The sequence below is a fragment of the Phocoena phocoena genome, chromosome 5, assembly GCF_963924675.1.
Source record: "Phocoena phocoena chromosome 5, mPhoPho1.1, whole genome shotgun sequence".
NCBI classification, from domain to species: Eukaryota; Metazoa; Chordata; class Mammalia; order Artiodactyla; family Phocoenidae; genus Phocoena; species Phocoena phocoena.
Genome location: NC_089223.1, coordinates 136,189,663 through 136,212,866, shown reverse-complemented (window position 1 = coordinate 136,212,866; position 23,204 = coordinate 136,189,663). Strand labels below are relative to the sequence as shown.

Genomic DNA, 23,204 nt, shown 5'->3' with positions numbered 1-23,204 from the left:
AGGTCACACAGCTGCCCCTGGATGGTGGGTGGGTTCCAAACCCGGCCCTGCCGGCCCCCGTCCTGGTTCCTCCAGGCCTCGTGTACCTGGGGGCAGATCAGGACTGTACCCGGAGGAATTATAGAGGCGGGATCACAGCGACTGCCAGGGCAGACCCGAGGAAGCCACGTCCCTCCACTGTGAACGTGAGCTCTGTGTTCATGTTACCGGTAATCGTTCTTTTCTTCCCAGCAAGGCTCCCCAGGCTGGGATTTCACTATCCCGGGGGGATTAAGTAGTCACGGCCCCAGGTGATTGATCCTTTACCATTTGACTTTATGTTTTACGTTATTATTATCATCGCAGTCAGAGACTTGTTAAATGAAATGTTACAGCCGATCCAGAAATCGTAGAGAAATGAGCCTGCTGCCTTCAGGGTTAGGTCTGGAGTGTGGTAGTTCGTGTCTCTCTCCGTTTCTTTCTCTCTTTTAAGTTTTTTCTTTTTAATAGACTTTATTTCTTAGAGCAGTTTTCAGTTTATAGAAAAATTGAACAGAAAGTAAGGAGTTCCCATATACACCCCACCCCAAATCCCCAGTTTCCCCTGTTAGCATCTGCTGTTGTGTTGTAATGTTTGTGTGTGCTCCATTTGTTACAACGGATGAACCAGTTTTGATATATTATTATTAACTAGCGTGCACGGTTTACGTCAGGGGTCGCTCTTGGTGTTGAGTGTTCTCTGGGTTTGGACCAGCGTGTAACGACGTGTATTCACCCCTGTGTACCACCTTATCCCTGTACTTATCCCTCCCTCCCCACCCCTCACAACCAACGATCTTTTACGGTCTCTGTGGTTTTGCCTTTTTTGATGACGTCATAGGGTTGGAGTCACGCAGTGTGCGGCCTTTTCAGACTGGCTTCTGTCACTTAGCAGCATGCATCTGAGGTGCCTTCCGATGGCTTCATAGCTCACGTCTTGATAGTTCTTGATGTAATGTGGTCTGGCCAGAACTGTCGCATCCCTGTCTAGGAGCCCACTCCTGTCCTGTCCTGGCACGTGAGGGTCCCGATCCCTCCTTGTTGCAGTCATGTACCAGCTGGGCCGCCGCTCCTTGGCCCCAGTCCACTCGCCGGGCGGCAGCAGCAGTGACCACAGCACTGGCTCTGACGGCTGCTGTGAGCACCAGTCCCCTTTGCAAAGCACCCAATCGGGCAGCTGCAGGAGGTTCGAGGAGTAAGTCCATCCTGAGGGGTAATAAGGCCCACACCTCAAATCCACAGGATTCTCAGGCTGTGATCCCAGGGCCAAGGGGGCAGATGCGGGTTGGAGGGAACACCTGCGCGGGTGGTACCTGCACAGACAGGCCCCCTCTGTGCAGTGTCTACTTCCCACCACCAGGGGGCAGCACCCTGCTCTCTCGCCCTGCCACCAGAGGCCCCAGCAGGTTGTGGAGGTCGCGCCAGGCGGGCAGAGTTGGTGCTTCCATAAAAACGATCCTCTTAAAGCAGCTTTCACCCCAAATCAAACAGCATTTCCAGTAACCAGGAAACTGGTGATGTCAGGCTGTGTATCCTTGAAAATGACAGTGGCTATTGTGTATTGAGCATTTATGGTCCGCCGGACCCTGGGCTGCTTGCTGGACAAACATTTCTTTCCACGGTCCTAGCATCCCCTGGGGCAGATGCTGTGAGCAGAGGGCGGATGGCAGATGGACAGACGGTTGGGAGTTCCAGGTTACTGCATGTAGGAGGTGAAGCCCGTCTGCGCCCAGGGCTCTGACACCGATCCCCCACCTCCACGCGGGTGGTGGGTAGACCTTGCCTGGCTCTCCATGGAGACATGAGGCACATGGTCCTTTGTATGCGTAATGGATGAAAAGATAATAGTGTTGAAGATCTTTGCGGCCACGCCCTCAAATCCTGATTTAGCCTCAGTGTGGACAGGGTGACTCAGGGCCCCATCAGCCCCATGTGAGCCCTGGGGCTGCCCTTGCACAGCCATGAGCCGGCTCCACCTGAGGTTTCAAACTTCAAGTCCAATGGCTCGTTCCGCACAGGGAGTCCTAAATTCCAGCCCGGGACATCCTTGCTCTCTGCCCCCTTTTACCCATTTTACTAAGTACTGGATGAGGCAGTTCTGTGATCGTCGTATGTTGCCGCTTAAACCAGAGTGGAAATGTCAGCACAGCTCCCAGGACGGCAGACAGAGCTCTGGGGCCCTCTCTGGGCTCTGCACGGTCCCGTCTGCCGTCTGGTCCTGACGCCCTTGGAAACGCAGGCAGGCCTTGACCCTGGGCCTGGGGTACTAAGGGCGACACCAAATGATTCTTTTTTGCCCATCGTCTCCTTTTTGGCACCTGTGTCTCCAGGCTGTGTGGCTTTTGTCCCCAGACAGCTGACACCTGCTACCCTTGGGGTCTTCAGAGCCTCCTCCTGGAAGGCCTGATGTCCCCAGCGTGGCCCAGGTCTTCCTCCACGGTCAAACTCCCCACCGCGGATGGGACCCAGAGGAGGGAGCCCTGTGCTGCAGAAGCGGGGCTCCCGGGACGGGACAGGGTCTGGTGGGCCTGGGGGGCAGGCTGGAAACTGGATGGAGAAATGTCCTCCTCTGTCTGACAGCCACTTCCTCCGTTTTTACAAGAATGAGGAGACCTTCTGGGGCTGATACTCAATCAGTGCTGGTGTTCAGCGATTTTGTAAATGTGTGTGTGTGCATGTCTGTCTCTCTGTGTGTGTCTGTGTGTATTTGTGTGTCTGTGTGTGTATCTGTATGTCTGTGTATGTGTGTATGTCTGTGTGGGTGCATATGTATAGTTGTGTCTGTGTATGTATGTGTTTGTGTGTGTGTATGTATGTGTATCTGTGTGTATACGTGTGTGTGTCTCGTGTGTATCTGTGTGTGTACGTGTATGTATGTCTATGTGTATGTGTGTCTGTGTGTCTCTTTGTGTATGTGTCTCTTTGTGTATGTGTATGTATGTATGTGTGTCTCCGTGTGTATGTGTGTCTCTGTGTGTATGTACGTGTATATCTGTGTGTCTCTGCGTGTGTATTGTGTGTGTATGAATGCGCTTAACTCTCCAATGAAGTGTGGTGTATCTGGGGCATCCCAGGTGGCGGGTGTCTTCTGGGCCCGCATCACCTCCCCTGGGCCCCCCTGTGGCTCCAGCGGTGTACAGGTGGGTGGTGCACCTGGGCCTGCGGACTCCCTGCCTCAGGTGCCCGCGGCTCCCTGGCTCTTTCAGCCTCTGCAGAAACCTCAGAACTCATTCAGCCCAGGAAAGGGAGACAGGCGTTCCAGCTTTGGGGCAACCCTCACCGGGGCAACGGGAGCAGGACCCGTGCCCCGGCCCCCTTCCTTCTGAGGGACACCCTGGAGGGGCTCCAAGGGGGTGTCCAGCTCAAAGCATGCCATCACTGCCCCCACTCCTTCCTGCCACCCGGGGTCCCCTAGGTGCACCACCTGCACCCCGCCCTTGCCTCAGCCTCAGGTCAGTGACCCCAGACCAAGAAGGGAGCGTGGGACTGGAAGATGTGGATCTAAGCGGAGACCCGCGCTTGTGAAAGGCAAGGGCTGTTTGCTCTGAGCTGGCTGGGCGGGGGGTCAGCCTTCGTCACGTGCCTGGCGGAGACCCAGAGGCAGGCAGAGGAGTGGGCGAGCTTCCCAGTGGAGAAAAGGGGGCTCAGGGACCTCTGATGGGGGCTGGGGGGCTGCTACAAGGGGTGTCCCAGGAGACTGGCCAGAGGCAGGCTGTGCCTTCTTGGGCTGGTCCTGAGTGGGGGGTGGATCGGGCTGCTGGGGCCCCGTCGTGGGCTGTGCTCTCTGCCTGCGGCTCTACCGCCTCCTTGTGCTGGGACAGAGCTGGTCCCCAGCCCCTAGGCATCCCCCTACCACAGCTCTGCCGCTTGGCTTGCAGCTGGTACTCACCTGGCTGCCGCCACTCCTGGGCTGGAGCTCCCCGAGCACAGACCCGCCGTGGGCCCCAGCGTCCCGCACGCCGGCCTCCGCGGGCACCTTTGCAGGATGTGGGTGACGGCCCTGCCTAGACCCCAGGAGCCCTACAGTCGGGCCCTTTGACCATCCACCTGACCTGTCCCTCTGGGGGTCTCCAGTGCCTCCTCAGCCATCCTAGGTCATGGCTGGCTCTAAGGTGGACAGTGACAATATTCAGGTCCCTGTCCCCAGGGCACAGAGGGGATTCAAAGCGAGCTCACAGGAGGATGTGGTTACTGCACTCTCAGGAGAGAGGACCTGGGTCCCTGGCTGCAGAAGGACTGGCCAGCTCACCAGACCCCTGAGGGCCACGGTCGTGCCAGGTCAAGGCCGCAGGGGCATTGGCTGCCCTTTGGGAGGTGGGGGACAGGACCGCTGTCGGGGTCTCACATTACCTGACCTCCGCTGGTCCCCCGAAGCCCTGTGGGTTGTGCTGGGAGATGCGTTGGGCCCCGAGTCCTCGCACGGTCGCTGATTTGCTCACCGGTGCCCGGCGTGTCCCACTTTCTAACACAGCGCCTTTTCCCCACAGTGTCGGAGCCCCAGGCTGCCCGCAGTGCCCCGGAGAAGCCGACCAGCACGGCGATCCTGTGTAACACCTGCGGGAACGTGTGCAGGGGGGAGGTGCTACGGGTGCAGAGCAAGTACTTCCACATCCAGTGCTTCGTTTGCAAAGGTGAGCGCCGACCCGTGTCCGCGATGGAGCCAGGCACAGCCCTGCCGTGTGGCCGAGCCCGCCTCCCAGCTGCCACGCTGGGCCCCAGAAGCTCGTTAGATCTGGGATGCTGGAAAAACCGATCCCAAACCTTCATACGACAGCGTGATCTTTTCAGCGTGGCCCGTGTCCCCTATGGGGGTGACGGGGGCATCTGCCCAAGGGGGAAGGTCAGAGGACGAGGTCCAGGTCCCGGGCAGTGTCCTCGGATGGCCGTAGCCATGTCCGTGATCCACTGGCCAGAGCAAAGTGGCCACCTGGGCCCCGTAGCCACACGGTAAATGGCCGTCACTGGTGGCGTGAACTCAGCACTGCAGGGTACGCAGGACCTAAGCTGGGCCGCGAACCTCGGGCGCCCCTGCAGCCTCCCAGAGCGGGACTGGGAACGTTACTGTTCACTCCAAATGAACACGGCTTTTTCTCTGATTATGAAAAATGACATGAATATCACTAAATTCAGATAATACCAAAAAGATAAGAAGAAAGTAAAAGAAATCACGTGAAATCCCTCTATCTGAGCCAGGCTTTGCTCAGAGCATCCTTCCAGCCTAACCTTTCTCCCTACGCTCAAGTTACTACATATTCTGTCGTGCACAATGGGGTTTCGTGTATTTGCATTTAGTTTCCTGAGGATAAATGGAAAGTAGCATTTTGGGGAAGGGATGGGCAGATCAAACCAATTTGACACAGTGTCCAAACCCAAAGAATTGGGAGTTTTAAAGAAAGGATTCTGTTAATGGCCCTGCAAACCCCTCCTTACCTCTGGACAGCAAGCAGTGTCATCACAGCCTGCTTTCCTGCGGGTTTGAAACGACGTCCAGAGATGCACAGACATTCGCATGTGGGCCTCGACGGGCCGCGGGGGCAGTGAGCCCCTGGGCTTTATGGGCAAAGGTGGGAAATACGCCACATGTAAGATAATCCAGCGATGTGGCTTTTATCAGCACCACGGGGCCCGTTAACTGCCTGAGTCCCCTCAGCCCACCATGGCCTCAGGAGGCCCTACTGTGTACCAGGCCCGGCTTTGGAAAGCGCGAAGTAGGAAGGCGTGAGATTTAGCTTTGACAGGTGAGGTCTGGTGAGGAGATCAATCTTCCAGCTCGCCGGGAATAGTGGTGGGTGTTAGTGGTAGAAGCCGAGTGCTGGGAAGGTGGCCCACCGGGAGGGATCTGGGAACTTCCAGAGAAGGCTTCACGGAGGAGGTGGCGTTTCAGCTCTAAGTTCAGCCAAAGGAAGAAGAGGAGAGCTGGGCCGTCGGAGGCGGCCAGGCCTGTGCCCGCGGTGTGGGGCGCAGTGTGGAAGGTGCAGCGGGGCCGAAGGAGGGGGACTGAACCTCAGGGGCTGCCAGGGAGCCTGCTGGTCCTGCCGAGGAGGCTTCCTTCTCTCACCTTCTGTCACCTCTGCTGAGTGCTTCCTGGGAGCTCAGTGCTTTCCGTGTGTTTTCTTCCAAAGTCCTCCAGTATTAGGGGGGCTGAGGCGTTGTCTCCACTTAAAGATCAGGAAGCAAGGGTGACGTGTGACTCGCCTGGTTGACACCTGTGGGAGCAGCTGGCGAGAGTCGGGGGAGCCCTTCCCACGAGCCTCAGCTCTGCCCCAGACCCGGCGTGGAGGGACGGGGTGCAGGGCCCCCAGCAGGGTCTGCATCCCAGTGAGGAGGGGGCGGACACGCATCCGCCCACCCACAGATTCATTCTGTGCCAGGTGCCGTGTCAGCCTGCAGGCATAGCGGGGCCCCTGCCCTCAGCAGGTGGCATGTCTGCTTCACCTGCTGAGGGGTGACAGGGAGCATCTGAGATTTCCTGCAAGCTTTTGAGAAGTTGTGTTTTGTGAAGCTTGAGGATTGCATAGTCTTAGATTGATCTTTTATCCAGGCTCTCATGAAAATGCAAAGTCTGTGAATCATTGAGGGTGCTCTTGGATGAATAAAAAAGAAGACCCAACTTATAGTGTCTTAAGTTACATGGATATGGATCATCTTAACAGGAATTCTGGAGGTAGCCTCCTCACCCCCAGAGCTGGTTAATTTAACAGCTCAAAAAAGTCATCAAAGACGAGGTTCTTTTTCCACTCCCCACCCCCAACTCCCCCCCCCAATCTTAAACATGTCAGCAGTAACTCTCCTCGTGGTCTTGAGATGGCTGCTGTAGCTCCAAACATCACATCCTCACAGGTTGACACTCAGCCCTGGGGAAGAAGTTGGGCAGGGGTGTGCACAGGCAAAGGGGCCCTCCCCCTGCATGATTACTTCGATTGGGTAATCAGGGTAATCTCCCTTCGATCAGGGAGGAGAACCTTTTCCCTGGAAGCCCACACAGGCTTCCTGTATGACTCGCTGGCTAGAACTAGGTCACACATCCACTCCACCAGCAAAGAGTAATGGGAGGATGGGGACTGACTGACTCCAGCCATGTTCATCCCTGGGTGGGTGTGTTGCCAGGCCAACCGAAGGAGGGTCTGTTAGCCCAGAAGACAACTGTGTCTAATTCTGATCCGGGAGATCCCGATGTGTTGGGTTCCTGCCACCCAGGGACTGGCTTGATGTGCCTTGGTTTACATCTCAAAATCTGAAAGTTAAACCTGAAAATCTGTGAAAGAAATCACATAATTCTCCAGACCGTCTTGGCTGCCTCAGGCTTGGGCTTTGATGCCAGAAGGTCTGGGTTCAATTCCCACCTCTTCCACTCCCAGCTCATGTGGGTCTTAGACATGATTTTTAGCCTCAGTTTCCAGTCAACAACCCGATTGGGCACATACTCCGTGCTGGGCAGTGTTCTGGGTGCTTGGGATGCATCCATGAACAAAACAGACATCCTTGTCCTTGCGGAGATCACATTCTAGGGCAGAGAGACAGACAATAAGCACTAGATAGAATAAACAAGCAAATTTCATCCTACGCTGAAAGCGAAGTGCTAGGAAGGGGAAGACAAAGAGCAAGATAAAGACGGGGCTGGGAGTGCCGGGGAGTTACTATTTTAAATTGGGTAATCAGGGCAGGCTTCGTGGAGGAGGTGACCTTTGCTTGAAGACTTGAAGGAGGTGAGGGAAGAGCACTGCAGCCAGAGGGAACAGCCAGTGCAGTGACACTGAAGCAGGGAAGTGTGCCTGGCAGTTTCCAGGACAGCACGAGGCCTGTGTGTCTGGAGTAGCATGAGGAGGGGGAGTGGGGGAAGGCTGGGGGGAAGGGGGTCCTCGTGAGGACCTGGGCTCCGACACCGCGAGAGAAAAAACACAGGAGGATCCTGTCCATTTTAGTTTCATGGACCACTGGATGCTGTGCTGATGAGGGGAGGCCAGGGCAGGGTGGGGAGAAGGGCCTGGGCCCCAGCCTGAGACCACGGCAGCTTGGACGAGAGTGTGAGGGGGCGTCTGCTTCTGGATTGTCTTGAAATCCAGCCAGCTCTAGTTTCACAATACAAAATGGGAATCTGTGTAAGATAGAAACATAGCAACATGCAGCACATAGCACATCCTCAAGAAAAAATGAAATCTGTTACCATTGCTACAACTGAAATTTGCACAGGAAAACAAATCTGGTTCTCTTGACCTTTTATGTGTAGTGGAGTTCTGCGCTTTTAGAACTTTTGTGGCGGGGGGCCGCACCACGCAGCATACAGGATCTTAGTTCCCGGAGCAGGGATTGAACCGGCGCCCCCTGCCAGAAGGTCTGGGTTCTGGAAGCGCAGAGTCTTAACCACTCGACCGCCAGGAAAGTCCCTAGAACATTTGTTTTCAACCAGGATCTTTTGTAACCCTGCTCGTGGTGCCTTGGAAACAAGGGCCCCGACTCTGAAATGATGAAAAGATGAGGCCACAACCATGTGTGACCTCAGGAAAGCAGGCGTTTTCTGATCTGTGTGGCAGCAGGACTGAGCGCGCTCATGGCTGCAGAATGAGCCAAGGAAACAGGAGGGAGGGAAGCCTGTGTGTGTGTGTGTGTGTGTGTGTGTGTGTGTGTGTGTGTGTGTGTGTTGGGGGAAGAGGCCACCAGCTCTGCCTGTAACTTGGTAACAGCAGGTGGGGTTGTCCACAAGGACACAACCCCATGGGGACCATGAAGAGACACACCCAGAGCTGGTCTTAGTGACTGGGGGTGACAAGGGAATGGGGCAAAGGGATTGCGTTCCAGGGACGTTTATGAGAACAGGCCCACATGGCAGAATTGTGGAAAGTCACGGCAGGAAGCCATCTCCGGTGACGTGAGCCTGTTATTTCCAGATGGAGTATCTGAGGCAGAGGTTAGGTCAGGACCTGGGCTGGCAGGGACCACGGTGCCCTGAGCCAGCTCCCTCCAACTCACATGAACGCCCTGGGGTTCTCGGGCTGCTTTGTGTTTTAACATCAATCACTCTCTCCTCTTCCCAGACACCAGGACAAGAGCATCCCTGAGCTGACCACCCCAGGGGAATTGCCGTCCGTATTTGGGTAGAGAGCCTTCCAATCTTCTCCTTTGTAAGAGTCTTTTCAATCTGAAGTCCTGTCATATATTTACTTCTGTGTCCCAATTTATCCTCTTTAAGGGACTGTGTAAGCCCTTTCCCCATCATACATCCTTCAACATCAATTTCAGTATATACCCAGATTCCTTCAGATGCCCGGCCTGCAGCAGACTTAGCCATTCCTCAGCTCTTAAACGTTTACATGGATTCCAGCCCGGCATTGGGCTAGTCAGTTTCCTATGCCTCATCCCATGAGTGATCAGTATGGTTAACCCTTTGTTACAGATGAGGACTCTGAGATTCAGAGAGGTTAAGTAACTTGCCCCAGGTCACACAGCCAGGAAGCAGCAGGAGGAAGCATTCATGCTCAGGCTGCCTGTCTCTAAAGCCCAGCGTTTATTTACTACATTATACTGCAGTGATGCTGTAGCCAACACCATGCAAGAAAGCTTCCGTGGAGGTTCATGGTCAGTTCCTTGGGACGGAGTCCCAGAGAGAGACGACTGGGTCAAAGGGTAGGAGCGGTTTTCACATTCCTTTGAGTCGATGCCAAAGGGTATTCCAGAAAGTGGTACAGATTGTCTTCCCACCATGGCCCGCCCCCTCCCGACCGTTTCTCAGAAGTGACCACAGTGACCGCCAAAGATAGGGGGCGGGTTGCTCCGGGTCACCCACAGCTGCTTGGTGCCCTTCACTGGGTCTCGGCTACTTGGACAGACAGATGGAATGTGAGGAGAATATATTGTCTTGATGAGGACGTTCAAAATTATTAACGAATTTGGACTCTTGATTTTCAGCAGGCAGAGGTCTGGGTTTACTGTCTGGCCCCAACCTTAGTGGACCCAGGCAGCTACAATCCGGTCAGTAGCAGAGATGACTGGGGCCGGGCAGGGAGGACGTAGCATTGGCCGGGCCCAGCTCTCGGGGCAGGAAAGCTGCTTTAATTCAGTCTCCTGGTGCCTCCGTGATGTAGATGCAGGTTATAGTGGGGCACTAGATCCCTCTTCACATTTTTCTCCTTCGAAGGACAGTCAATACGGTCATATCTTTAGGAAGATTAGAAAATGAGCCCTGGAGCTCGCACGCCACCAGAGAGAAGCCTGTGCACCTCAACGAAGATCCTGTGTGCCGCAACTAAGACCTGACACAGCCAAAAATAAATAAAATAAATAAACAATAAATCTTTAAAAAAAGAAAAGAAAAAAAATGAGCCTAGTACCGGAGCCAAGGGTGTCCGTGAACCAGCCCATCACTCAAGGGCTGAATTGTTACACGCAGCGTTTACTGAAAAAGACACTAATTCTCCTACAGAGGCCTCAGGGAGCCTGTTCTTCCCGAGTCGGGGTACATCTGCTTGGCCTACGCTGTGGTGGAAGATTTTCTTTTTTTAAATAAATGTATTTATTTTGGCTGTGTTGGGCCTTTGTTGCTGCACGCAGGCTTTCTTCAGTTGCGGTGAGCGGGGCCTACTCTTCGTTGCGGTGCACGGGCTTCTCATTGCGGTGGCTTCTCTTGTTGTGGAGCCCGGGCTCTAGGCGCACGGGCTTCAGTAGCTGTGGCTCACGGGATCTAGAGCGCAGGCTCAGTATTTGTGGTGCGTGGGCTTCAGTAGTTGTAGCACGCGGGCTTCAGAAGTTGTGGCTTGCGGGCTCTAGAGCGCAGGCTCAGTAGTTGTGGCGCACGGGCTTAGTTGTCCACGGCATGCGGGATCTTCCCGGACCAGGGCTCGAACCCGTGTCCCCTGCATTGGCAGGCGGATTCTTAACCACTGCACCACCAGGGAAGCCCTGTGGTGCAAGATTGAACAAAGGGTTTTCACTCTCGGGCTGGGTGAGAGGATTTAGAGCTGGGCACCGGCCTCGGGTCTCCTGGGGTGAGTGACGTCAGTAAAACGATGGCCTGAATGGTGGCCCCACACGACTTGGGGCTTATGTCACGCTAGCATAGGATGCGCCTTTGTGCTGCCCTTCTCACCTCTGAGTAAGCCCAGATGAGGACTTGGGGGCCCAGAGAGATCAGGGATTTGCCCAGGGGCACACAGCATAGTGCGCGAGTGGAGCCTGCATCCCCCGGGCAGCCCTGGAGTCTGGGCTTTCAGCTGCTCAGCTTTATGTCCAAAGAACCAACAGCTCCTTGGCGATGTGGAAGGAAGGATTTCCAGCCACTCTGGTGGCTGTAACCGGGCAACAGCACGGGCAGCCCTGTGGCCCAGGTGAGGGGACGGGGACACCCGGGAGAGGCCCGCCACCTCGCCCTGTGTAGGGGTGGGAGCTGAGCTGAGTGGGTCCCACCTGGCAGAGCCACCCGGAGCCCCCAGGTCCTGGGTCGTGTGCACTGACCGGTGCATAAGCTGAAAGGGCACTGCTGACCAGACCAAGCAGACCTGACCCCCGGGGACCCCAAGACCCTTGGAGATTCAGACTCCCACACTTGCTCTTCCCAAACTGACCAGCCTGAGAAGCCACCTGCAGTGGAGGAAGGCTGCTCGGCTGCCCTTGCCTTCCAATCCCCCAGGGCACCAAACAAGGTGGAGTTTAAAAGTCGGGGCTCCCTTGATCAGACACCAGGAGCTCCCCTCGACCACCACCATCCGTGCCGTCAAGGGCTGCACTGTGAAAAGCTTGTCCTCTATCCACGTAATAATAATTTACCAAAATTTACAACATACGTATTGTTTTGATAGCTTTATACTAGTAGCAGTCATAACAACACTACCCAGAATAAGCTATTAAATATTTAGAGCCTTGTGGCCATAAGAAATTCCTAATAAATCAATTTCCACGTAGACGGAGGGATTTTTGTTGCAGAGAGCCATAGGCGCCTTCCACCTCTAAAACACGTCACATGTGCACGCAGTTCTGTGGGGGAAAGAGATGGCAATAGGCTTTCCTAGCAAACGAGGAGCAAGGTGAAATGCCTGCTTTTACTCAGAGCCTGTCTCTGGGTTTTGTAAACAGAGGTCAGTGGTCTTGCTTCGGCATCTACGATCTACTAGTTAAATTTAAAGATGCCAATCCTCACAGTTCACCAGAAACTACAGCCTCTGCAATCAGTTAGTTTTGGTGAAAATTTTTAGGCGTTGATTCAAAGATGGGCTACATGGTATTCCAAGGCTCTGGCTAGGGGGCTGCAACCCACAAAGACCCCGCCCTGACGGGCTGGCAGGCTGGGTCTCCGCAGGGAGGGCGCAAAGGCTGCTCCTTCTGGAGCCAAGCCCGGTTCCCATGTGCCCTGGGGCCTGTCCTGAGGGCAGGCACTCCATCCTCCGCCTGGCAACGTCCCCCTGGTCCTCCCTGGGGCAGGAGGTATATTAGGGGTCAGTGTGAGTGTGCCCGGCCTCTCTCCCTTTTGCAGGGGGTCTGGCCTCGTCCATGTTGGGGGAGACGGGTGGAGGGGGGTCAGGAAGCCTCACTGTGGTCAGAGGATCCTCCCACCCAGAACAGGGCCTAGCACGCGGTAGGTGCTCAGGTGTGAACCGCCTCCCCATCTGTTGTTTTCCTGCTGGGAACAGCCCACCTGGAGGAGCGGGGGTTGGGGGGGGGCTCCTGGGGCATCAGCACTGCATCCCTGGTGGGCTCAGGAGGCGAGGAGGCGCTGGGCTGGCCCCTCAGCACAGTCTGCTTCTCATCCCGGGTCCGTGCCCCTTTCTAGAAGCTTCCACGAGAAAAGCCACTCGTCTCCAGGCTGAGGGGCCGGAGCTGGAGTCTGTGCTTAGGGCCTGGCCCCCCGAGGGTTCAGCGAGCCACCCTGAGTTCGCACCGAAGCCTGTGTGTAGTGAGGGATACGCCTGGGGCCTGTCGGGACTGGGGAGCTGGTGGTCACCTGCTACCTCGGCCCCTCCCGTGTGTCCCCAGAATGCGGCTGTGACCTGGCCGAGGGCGGCTTCTTCGTGCGGCAGGGCGAGTACATCTGCACCCAGGACTACCAGAGACTGTACGGGACCCGCTGCTTCAGCTGCGATCAGTTCATCGAGGGCGAGGTGGTGTCGGCGCTGGGCAAGACCTACCACCCAAACTGCTTCGTGTGTGCCGTCTGCCGGTGAGTGTGGGACCTGCAAGCGCTCCTCCCCAGCCCTCCCTCCTCCCGACCCCTCCCTCCCTCCTCTCTCCCTCCCCCTCCCTCCTCCCCTCCCCCCTCCCTCCTCCCCTCCCCCTCCCTCCTCCCCTCCCTCCTCCCTCCTCCCTCCCTCCTCCCCCTCCCTCCTCCCCCTCCCTCCTCTCTCCCTCCCCTCCCTCCTCCCTCCCTCCTCCCTCCTCCCCCTCTCCTCCCCTCCCTCCTCCCTCCCTCCTCTATCCTCCCTCCCTCCTCCCTCCTCCCCATCCCTCCTCCCCCTCCCTCCTCCCTCCTCCCTCCCTCCATCCTCCCTCCCTCCCTCCTTCCCTCCCTCCCTCCCTCCTCCCTCCTCCCTCCCTCCATCCTCCCTCCCTCCCTCCTTCCCTCCCTCCCTCCCTCCCTCCTCCCTCCTCCCCCTCCCTCCTCCCTCCTCCCCCTCCCTCTTCCCTCCCTCCTCCCTTCTCCCTCCCTCCTCCCTCCTCCCCCTCCCTCCTCCCTCCTCCCCCTCCCTCTTCCCTCCCTCCTCCCTTCTCCCTCCCTCCCTCCTCCCCCTCCCTCTTCCCTCCTCCCTCCTCCCTCCTCCCTCCCTCCCTCCCTCCTCCCTCCTCCCTCCCTCCATCCTCCCTCCCTCCCTCCTTCCCTCCCTCCCATTGTCTCATATGGCTGGGAGGGAGGCAGGACCCAGCCAAGGGATGGCAGGTGGACCCTGGCCCTGCTCTGAAGCACACCTTCATCCAGCCGCACACCTTGCAGGCCCCCACCCCTTGCCTGCAGCGCAGGACCAAGCCCTCTTTCTGGGATGCAGAGGCCCGTGGGTTCTGAGACTGCCAGCACGAGGCCTCTGATGGCTTCTGGAGAGGTGCTCTCCCCCCGCCTGTGCCTTCTCGGCCCCCCCCCAACCAACCCCTCTCCTGTCTGCAGCCTCCACCTTGTCTCCTCTCATGTTGGTGCCTGCAGTGTCCATGCTTTGGCCTCTCCGTGCCCACCCACTGTCGCTCCCCTCTCCTTCACCGTCCTGGCACATCCCACCTGCACACCCTGCCTCTCTGTACCCAAGTCCCTGATCTGTAGGTGGCACTGGCGCCCAACCCACCAGGCACACGGGCCCCAAGCATGGGCGTCTTCCCAGGTTGCCCCCCATGAACTTCCGAAATCGGCCCAGCCACTGCCTTACTCAGAACCAGAACTCACCTCCCTGGAGTCCTGCCAAGGCCTCCACACTGGGGTCCCTGTTTTCCCTCTGCCTGTCACTCCTCCACCCCACCCCCATGGCCTCCACGAGAAAGTCTGAGCCTCCCAGCCTGGCTGAGAGGAGCTTCACAGTCTGTTCCAGTCCCTTCATTCCTTCATTCATTCATTCGTCCAGGCTTTTCTAAATGCCTACGTGGGCCAGGCCCCAGGCTGGCTCTGGTGACTTGGAGCTGCATTAGCCCAGACCCTACGGGTGCAGCATCTGGGGACACAGCAGTGCAGCAAGAGCCACCTCCCCCAGCCTCCCTCCGGGAAAGCAGCCCCTCCCTCTCCCTCCTCGCGGCTCCCCTGCACCTGGGCCCTACAACCCTTCTGTGGCACCGTGTCCCGGAGCTGCTTGAGGGGAGCACCACGTGGGCAGGGACTGGAGCTGACTCCTCCGGCGCCTGCCGCCTGCCACGGAGCAGGTGTCCAGTGAATGGCCGCTAGAGACAGAATGAGGTCCTCAGCCCCGGCAGCAAGGCTACACCTGCTCCCCTCTCTGCCCTGCACCTCTGGGGCTTGGGGGCAGCAGCAGGCAGCCCTCCCACGTGGGCGTCCTGCCTCCCCCCTCCCCCCTCCCTCCCACCCACCACAGCCCCAGACACATTGCTCCCAGGGGGAATGTTCTGTCTAGAAAACAAAGAATGAAACCCCCAGGGTTTATTCTCTGTTCTCTCTGTCTCACCGCACCCAGTGGAAAGGGGACTTGTTGAGTGTTGTTACCGCTGTTTACTGTAGTTGTGGCACGTGCTCTAGGCGGAAAGGGAAGCTTTTGTTGGGGGTGGGGGTGGGAGGAGGTACTGGGCCAGGAAGGAGCAATGACAAGGGACATTTCTAACGGAAGAGTCACCGTGTGTCATTGCAGCGTGCGTGGGTCAAGGTTCCCCCAAGGATAATCTGCATGTTTGATTTCTGTGCACGTAGCTTAGAGACAAGGGGTGACATAATCACAGTGGGTTTGAAAGATCACCTCTGTAATCCGATATTTTAAAAATAATATCTGACAGCTCTGTCGTGCTGGAGTCACTGGGCCTGGACTTATCCACCCACTATAAAAAACTAGAAAACTGGAAAAAATATACAAAACAACTGTTTTGGGATACTGGGGCACAGGCAGCTCAGGACTAACAGAGGGAAGACGAAAGAAGGGACCCCTGTGACCACCCAGCTCTCTGCCTGGAGGCTGTTTCTTGAACCAGAGGACAAGAGGGAACCAGGTAGGGCATGGCATCCTCCCCAGGTTAAGAGACAGTGATGTGAGAGGCAGAAGAGCATAGCAGAGGGGAGAGAGCTATGCAGAACGAGACCTCAGGAGAGCTGCATAGAGGTGCCTTTGACTCTTGGGCTAAATACGAAGCCATGTAGACGGAGAGGAAATTTCACAGGGTTGGGTAAAAAATGACCAGGTTGCTGTAAGCTAAACATTCCCAGGGCTGGGAGACATTCGAGTTCTGGCCAGGTGGAGATTCCTTGTGGAACACCCAGGCATGCAGTGGGGACACCAAAAGCATCATGCCTTATTAGCGGAACTGAAATCGCCCTAGAATGAAGGCATAAACCTGCTTGAAGTTCAAGAACAAGCCTCAAAGAGATCACGCTGGTCTGCAAGTGAGCTAACTGCCTGCCAAAGTAAAGTATAACACTCTTTGTAGAAAGAGAAGAAAACCCAGCCCTCAACAACATAAAATCGACAAATGTGACCGGTCATAAGAAGCTGGAAAATGTGACCCAGGGCCAGAAGAAAAATCGGTCAGTAGCAACAGACCCAGAAATGAGATCAATGGTGAAACTAGCAGACGATGACTTTAAAACAGCCGATGTAAATATATTTAAGTATTCAGAGGAAAGCATGAACATAAGTAGGGGCATTAGAGAAGGCATGGAAAGAAACCAAATGGAAATTATAGAAATGAAAATGGAAATTTCTGAAATAAAAAATTCCCTCAGGGCTTCCCTGGTGGTGCAGTGGTTGAGAGTCCACCTGCCGATGCAGGGGACACGGGTTCGTGCCCCGGTCCGGGAAGATCCCACATGCCGCGGAGCGGCTAGGCCCGTGAGCCATGGCCGCTGAGCCTGCGCGTCCGGAGCCTGTGCTCCGCAACGGGAGAGGCCACAACAGTGAGAGGCCCGCGTACCACAGGAAAAAAAAAAATTCCTTGAAAGGAATTAGCAGTAGATTATATATTACAGAGGAAAAGATGGGTGAACCTGAAAACATAACAGTAGAAACTATTCAAACTAAAGCAATGACAGGAAAAAAGACTGAAAAATATGAAAAGAGACTCAGTGATCTGTGGATATAAGTTTTTCTGTCTAGATTGGGAGCGGGGAAGACTGAAAGTTTTTGAAGAAATAATGGCTGGAAAATGTCCACATTTGATGAAAACTATAGACTCGTCTCAGTGAATCCCAAGCAGAATAAACACAGCAAAAACCTACCAACTTCATCATAATCAAACTTCTGAGTGACAGTGATAAGAAGAAAATCTTAAAAGCAGTAAGTGGGGAACAAAACAGCCCAGTATGTAAAATGGAACAGAAGAATGCCTGCAGACTTCTCATCTGAAACAATGTGAACCAGAAGATGATGGAACAGCGTCTTTAAAGAGCTGAAAGAAAACAATCTATCAAACAGGTCTATACCAAGCCTTCCCGACACAAAAACTTTCAGAAATGAAGGCATGACTGCCAAATGCTATTGCATTTCTTTTGGGGGTGATGAAAAATGTCCTCAAGTTGATTGCGGGGATTTGATTGTGCATTCATGACTCTGAATACACTGAAAACCATTGAATTGTACACATTGAATGGTATGTCAGTAAAGCTGTCACACACACAAAATGAAGGCAAAACACTTTTGCAGACACACGAAAGCTAGGATTTGTTGCCAGCAGACCTGCCCTATAGAAAAGTGAAGAAAAATAATATCAAAAGACGTCAAGAAAATGAAAAAGCAAGCCATCAGCGTGATAGAGGATATATATCTGGTGAAACACAGGTGTCTACAATATATAAAGAACTTCTACAACTCAATAATAAGAAGACCAAAAAAACTATTAAAAATGAGCAAAGGAGTTTAGCAGATACTCCACAAAAATGTATGTAAATGACCAATAAATGAAATGATTACATTAACATCACTAGTCATCAGGGGAATTCCAATTAAAACTCGTTGAAATACCATCCAATGTCCTCTAGGATGACTCACAGTAAGAAGATGGGTAGTGTCAAGTGTTGGTGAGGATACAGAGTGAAAGGAACTGTCACAGGTCTCTGGTGGGAAGGCAAAGTGGTACAACCTCTACAGAGAGCAGTTTGGTAGTCTCTTGTGAAGTTAGACACACAGCACGTGGCCCAGCAATTCCACTCCTAGGTATTTACCCAGGAGAAACAAAAGCACACGTCCACACAGACTTGTCAGCAAACGTTCTTAGCAGCTTTATTTGTAACAGTCCCACACTGGAAAGAATCCAGATGTCCTTGGACATGAACAGCTCATCCGTGCAAAGGAGCAGCATTTGACGATCAAAAAGAACAAACCAGTGGTGTGTGCAGCCGTGTGAGTGAATCTCAAAAAAAACACGCAGCAGAACAAGACGTCAAAGACTGCGTACCGTGTGATTCCATTTATATGCAGTTCCAGAAAATCAAGTCAGATCCATGGCACAGGATGCCGATCACAGCCGCCTGGGGCCGGTGGGGGGGGATGAGCGTGGACGGTCACAGCAGGCTTTTTACAGTGGACAGAAATGTCCCATACCATGACTGTGGTCCTGGTTACATGAGTGTGTACATCTGTCAACATATACTTCAATGAAGTTGAATTAATAAAATAATAGCTACCATTCATTCAGCCCCTCCTGGGTCCCAGGCATAATGCTAGAACTTTCCACGCTACAGGTCAGATGCACGGATGGGTGAACAACAGCCTGAGACACAGGTGTCCTTAGTCCCATTTTACAAGTGAGAAACAGGAACTCGGAGAGGTTAGGCAGCTTGCTCTGGGTTACACAGCCGGAGATTCTCTCCGAGCGCATCCAGGGATGGCAAGGGACTCCCGCTGTGGCCCAAGACCCCCCATTACCAAGGCGGCTGCAAGACAGCAGGCGGGAGAGAGGTAGACCCCAGCACTAACCACGCATGATACAGCGCATGGCGTCAGGTAGCTGCCAGGGCAGCTGAAGGACGGAGAGCGGCAGGACCATCTTGCAAGTCTTGGGACGGGGGTCAGCTCAGCTTATATAGGTCCTTGCTCCCTATGAGCTGAGACTGGCTGGCTGGGGCCCTGCTGAATCCGCCTAGGGCCCTGAACGCCAGCCCCACAAAGTGGGGGGCTTCGGCGGGGCTTTTTCACGGGAAGGCTTGGCAGCCTCATGGGTCAGAAAGCTCTTCTGGTCGCAGAGTCGGGGCTGGACTGGAGCCGGCGTGACCCAGGCAGGCTCCGAGAGGAGGCCCTGCGGGGGAAGGCGTCTGAGCTAGGCCTCCAGGGGGACCTTCAGTTATTGACGTGTTCACGTACCGGCTCATTCTTTCACTGACAGTGACCTGTCGAGCACCTGGCTGTGCCTGGCCTTGTCCAGTCCCGAAGGAGGCAGGGGGGACACGACGAAGGCTTAAGCCAGAGGACGGGGCGTGCCCTGGTCCAGATAATTCAGAGACTGCTGCCCGCAAGGCTCAGGTTCTCTTGCCGGGCTGAACTGGGGGAGGAGGTGGCCCAGTGGCAGTAGGTGGCCTGACCCTAGCTCACCAGAGGCAGGCACTCGATCCACCTCTGTCACCAGAGGGGAAGTTCCGGGGCTGAAGCAGGTGGGCCGGCTCTGCTGCCCCCTCTGGCCTCGCTTGGGCAGCCCAGGGCCGTAACTTCACCTTGCCCCAGGGCTGGGACTAGGGTGCGGCCAGTGGATTATTCGCTTTGGATGCAGAGTTTAAGGGGAGGCCAAAAAAGTGATCAAGGTAAATGATATTTTAATGTGATATTTTAAAAATTGGAATTAATGCAAAAAACAAATCCATGATGAAAAAAATGCCAGACTTTAAAGACGGAATCCAGCATACAGTCTTGCATGCTCCTAGCGGCACTGCTTTCTGAGAGACCCAGGTAGGCAAATCACGGCGCTTTGGAGCCAGACAGGTCTTGGTTTGAGTCTGGTTCTGACGGGCAGCAGCCATGTGGCCTTGGAAAAGTCAACTATCCTCTCTGAACTTCAATTTTCTCACCCATAGAGAAAAACGAAGCAAAGACCAACCTGGGCAAGCATCTTAATGGTGATAGACGAGGCAGGCATTAAGGAATCTGTCATAGAACCTGGCCTGGCACCTAGTAGATGCTCAGTAAACGGTGCCGTTGCCATGAGTATTGAACTGACAAAGCATCCTGGGCGGTCAGAGGAGGCAGGGTTGGATGGAGGAGGCCAATGGCTGAGACTGCCCAGTTGATCGCCATGTGCAAGCACTGGCCGGCCCCCACTGCTCTGGCCCACTGCACCGTGATTCTGCCTGCCGGTGCCGATGAGGAAACTAAGGCTAAGATGGCCCAGCGGGGCCAGCGGGGCCATGGCAGCACCTGCACCTGCATGCAGACACCCAGCGTCCTGGGCCTGTGGTCCCCGGGGAGGTGACGGCATGGTGTCTAGGATGGGGCTCCCCCCACCCAGGAGAAGAGCCAGGAGGTGGTCCTGGCTGGTAATGCACTGTCTTATTTCAGGTTGCCCTTCCCGCCTGGGGACCGAGTGACCTTCAACGGCAAGGAATGCATGTGCCAGAAGTGCTCCCTGCCCACATCAGCGGGCAGCAGCGTGCCCCTGTCCCAGGGCCTCTGGAGTAAGTGGACGCAGAGCGGCGTGGCGGAGGGGGCTTGGCAGTGCTGGGTGGCAGGCCTGACACCACTGGGACCAGAAGTAGTGGAAGCGAATAACTGTGGATGAACACAACGAAGGGAACCAGGGCCAGGCGTCTCTGGGGTACTCCTGCCTCTAAGCCTTTGCTCAGCCTGTGCCCTCACAGCAGTCGCAGTTGGTGAGGCTGTTGCTTTGGGGTCTGCTAGGAGAGTTCTCCATTCAAAACTTTCTCTCCAGCTGAGATCTGGATTGATTAAATTTTTGAGAATTTGCTTCAACAAACAGCCCTATTATCATTAAGCCTGAAATAGTAATCAAAAAACTGTAGCAAAATTTGAAAAGGCAGGGATTAGTTTGAAGAGTTTGTCCAGAGCTTCCTGGCAGCCAAAGTAAAAAGGGAAATATGCCCAATCACAGACTCATTGTCTGAGACTTTTTTGAGATTTTTTAAAATGTCATGGGCAGAAAGGCTGCCCTCTCCAAATGGAAATTTATTTTAAAATATCAAATCTGTGTTTTCAAAGAACAAATGCTGCCCTCACCCCCAGATGGGTCTGTAACCCACCCCTTCTATAACCTATCCCTTCTCGCAGTCCATGGTGATAATCCCCAGCTTAGAACTGTTTTTGTGCCTGGAAGGCATTAAACATTCATCACCAGCTCTTGGCTTCTGTGTGGATGTCTGCATTGTCTTCCCAGATCCCACCTCCTTTTGTCCCCAGAGCAGCCTGGCCAGGCAGGAGTCCCTCCCTCCTTCTGCAGGAGCATAAGTGCCCTGAGCCTGGTGGAGAGCAGCGGAAGTGCTGGGTGCCCAGTGTCCAGCTAGGGAGGGGTGGGGCTGAGGTTTGAGCCAAGACCTTTAAAGTCCAAAGCAGGGGAGCCCGCCCTGCTGTGACCAGAGGCTTTCTGAAGAGGTGGCCTTTGTTCTGAAACCTAAAACACAGGTTTTCGTTAAGTAGGCATTGAGGGAAGGGCACTGCATGAGCTGGGCCCAACTGCCACCCCCGTGTGAGTGGACAAGGTGGGTGCTGTGTGGGAGCAGGGAATGGAAGTGAAGAAACCAGGCGGCAAAGCCATGCCAGGGAGCTCCAGCTGCATCCTGGAGGCAACGAGGAGCCATAGATGGCTGTTGAGGGAGGTAGTGCCGAGGTGGGTTGGGAGCATGCTAGGAATGTGAGCCTGCGCAGCGTGGTCTGCCCTGCAGGTGGTGGCAGCTGGGGGAGGGACGCGGCCCTTCTTGCATAGACAGGAAAGCTGCAGATGGCCACCTTTGGGGGCCGCCTTCCCTGGGGGAAGCAGAGAGTGGCCAGCTGCTCCCGTGGAAGTCAGGCTTGGTCCCAGGGACCTGAGCTTCCCTCTTCCGCTCATTGGCCTGAGCCTGTTGCTTAGTAACAGGATCAGCGCTTCTTGCTGGATGCCCACGCCTTCCCCGGGGAGGGGTGCACCACTCCTTCTGGGTGGCCAGTTCCTCCGCCGCACCTGAGCTTTCCACGTCGCTTCTGCCGTGGACTGCCTCCCCGACTGCCCTGGGGGGAGGGTCTCCTCCCGGAGAGCCCGCTGGGCGCCCGTCCAGGCTCCCCTTTTCCAGGCTCCTCCCGGACTCTCCAGCTCTGAACCGGTTGCTGGTTGGAGCCGGTCACAGGGCAGCCCTCAGAGAGGCCCAGCGCCACTCCAATCAGGACGCAGCTCTGAGCCCGGCTGTGAGGAATAGACCCCGCCACTCACCACCTGGGTGCCCTGGGCACGCTGTGTCCCCTCTCCAGGCCTTGGGAGTGGATGTGGGGTCAGCAGTGGGTATGGGCAGTGGCCCGGAGGGGCAGCCTGGTGTCGCAGCAGCCAGGAGCTGGGAATGTGGGACCTTGGACCGGGGCAGCCCTGTCCAAGCTGAGGAGCCCCCGTGACCCGTTCTTGGGCTTGACTCCACCTGCTGGGGCCCAGCCCAGCCAGGACGGGGTCACGCTGGGAACCTGGGATCACACTCGGAGCCAGGATCAGGAGGCCCACCGAAGTCAGGAGGGAAGGGGCAGGGCCCTGGCATCCAAGGCCTCTGCTGGCTGTGTGCCCATGAGGGGCCGTCCTGTGGGTGGGGCGGGTCCTCAGGCCTTTGGACGTGCATCCACCTGGGCTGTGGCCCTTGGAGCCTCTGTGTCTTTCGCCCATGTGGGGTTGCACTGTCCATGTGATCAGGGGTGGGTGACGGGATCAGAGCCCCGGTCCCTCTTCTGGAAATGGGGTGAGCCTTTCTTGTGGCAAGGCTGAGGTTAAATGAGGGGGTGACGTGGAAAGATGAGGAGGGGCTGGGCCCCATGGGGGGAGCAGGCATGCAGGCTGCCTTGTGGGGTACACTGGCTGCCTTGTGGGGTGCATCTGCCTTGTAGGGTGCTGTAGCCCCCAGGAACCAATGTCCCTCCTGGCCGCCACTCCCCGCCCCCAAGCCACTGCGTTGCAGTCAGGGGGTCGAGTCGCCAGTTCAGTACAGAGCCCAGTGGGTGGGATGCACTTGAACCTTTTTTATCTCTCCCAGCAGATGCTCGCAGCCCCTCCTGCTTGGCCCAGGCTCCTTAGAGAAATCGCAAGCCAAGCCCGTAACGTCTCAGGCATTTTAAAGTTAGAGCCCAGTCGGTTCCTTGCCATCAAAGGTCAATCTCAGATTCGACCCACACCCCCTCCCCTCCCAGTTAGATCTGAGGAGGACAGTGGGCGAGGGAGTCTGATCCTGCACCCCACTCCCAGCCCGAGTCCACAGCTGGGGCTCAGAGAGGCCCCTGACACGTCCTGGGTCCCATGCGAGTTAGTGGCAGAGCCGGGCCTTTGAACCCATGACCGCGTCTGCTAGAGGAGGGAGCACTTGAGGGGAAACAAGGAAACTTTTTGGAAGGTTCTAGAAGGGTCATGCTGGGGAAGGGGCCCAGGTCCATCCTGTGGCTGTGATGGCAGAGCCAGGCCCAGGGTGCGAG

At 55.6% G+C, this 23,204-nt stretch overlaps 1 protein-coding gene across 1 annotated transcript in view; it reads left to right on the top strand.

Annotated features, from left to right (window-relative positions):
• The first annotated feature begins 1,067 nt into the window (after positions 1-1,067).
• Positions 1,068-23,204, top strand: part of ABLIM2 (actin binding LIM protein family member 2) — a 111,953-nt gene continuing 89,816 nt past the window's right edge. The window contains exons 1-6 of the mRNA XM_065877288.1: positions 1,068-1,213; positions 3,434-3,470; positions 3,897-4,005; positions 4,506-4,649; positions 12,979-13,162; positions 20,115-20,230. Of these exons, the coding sequence (XP_065733360.1) occupies positions 1,068-1,213; positions 3,434-3,470; positions 3,897-4,005; positions 4,506-4,649; positions 12,979-13,162; positions 20,115-20,230 (736 nt within the window). The remainder of the gene's footprint in view (positions 1,214-3,433; positions 3,471-3,896; positions 4,006-4,505; positions 4,650-12,978; positions 13,163-20,114; positions 20,231-23,204) is intronic.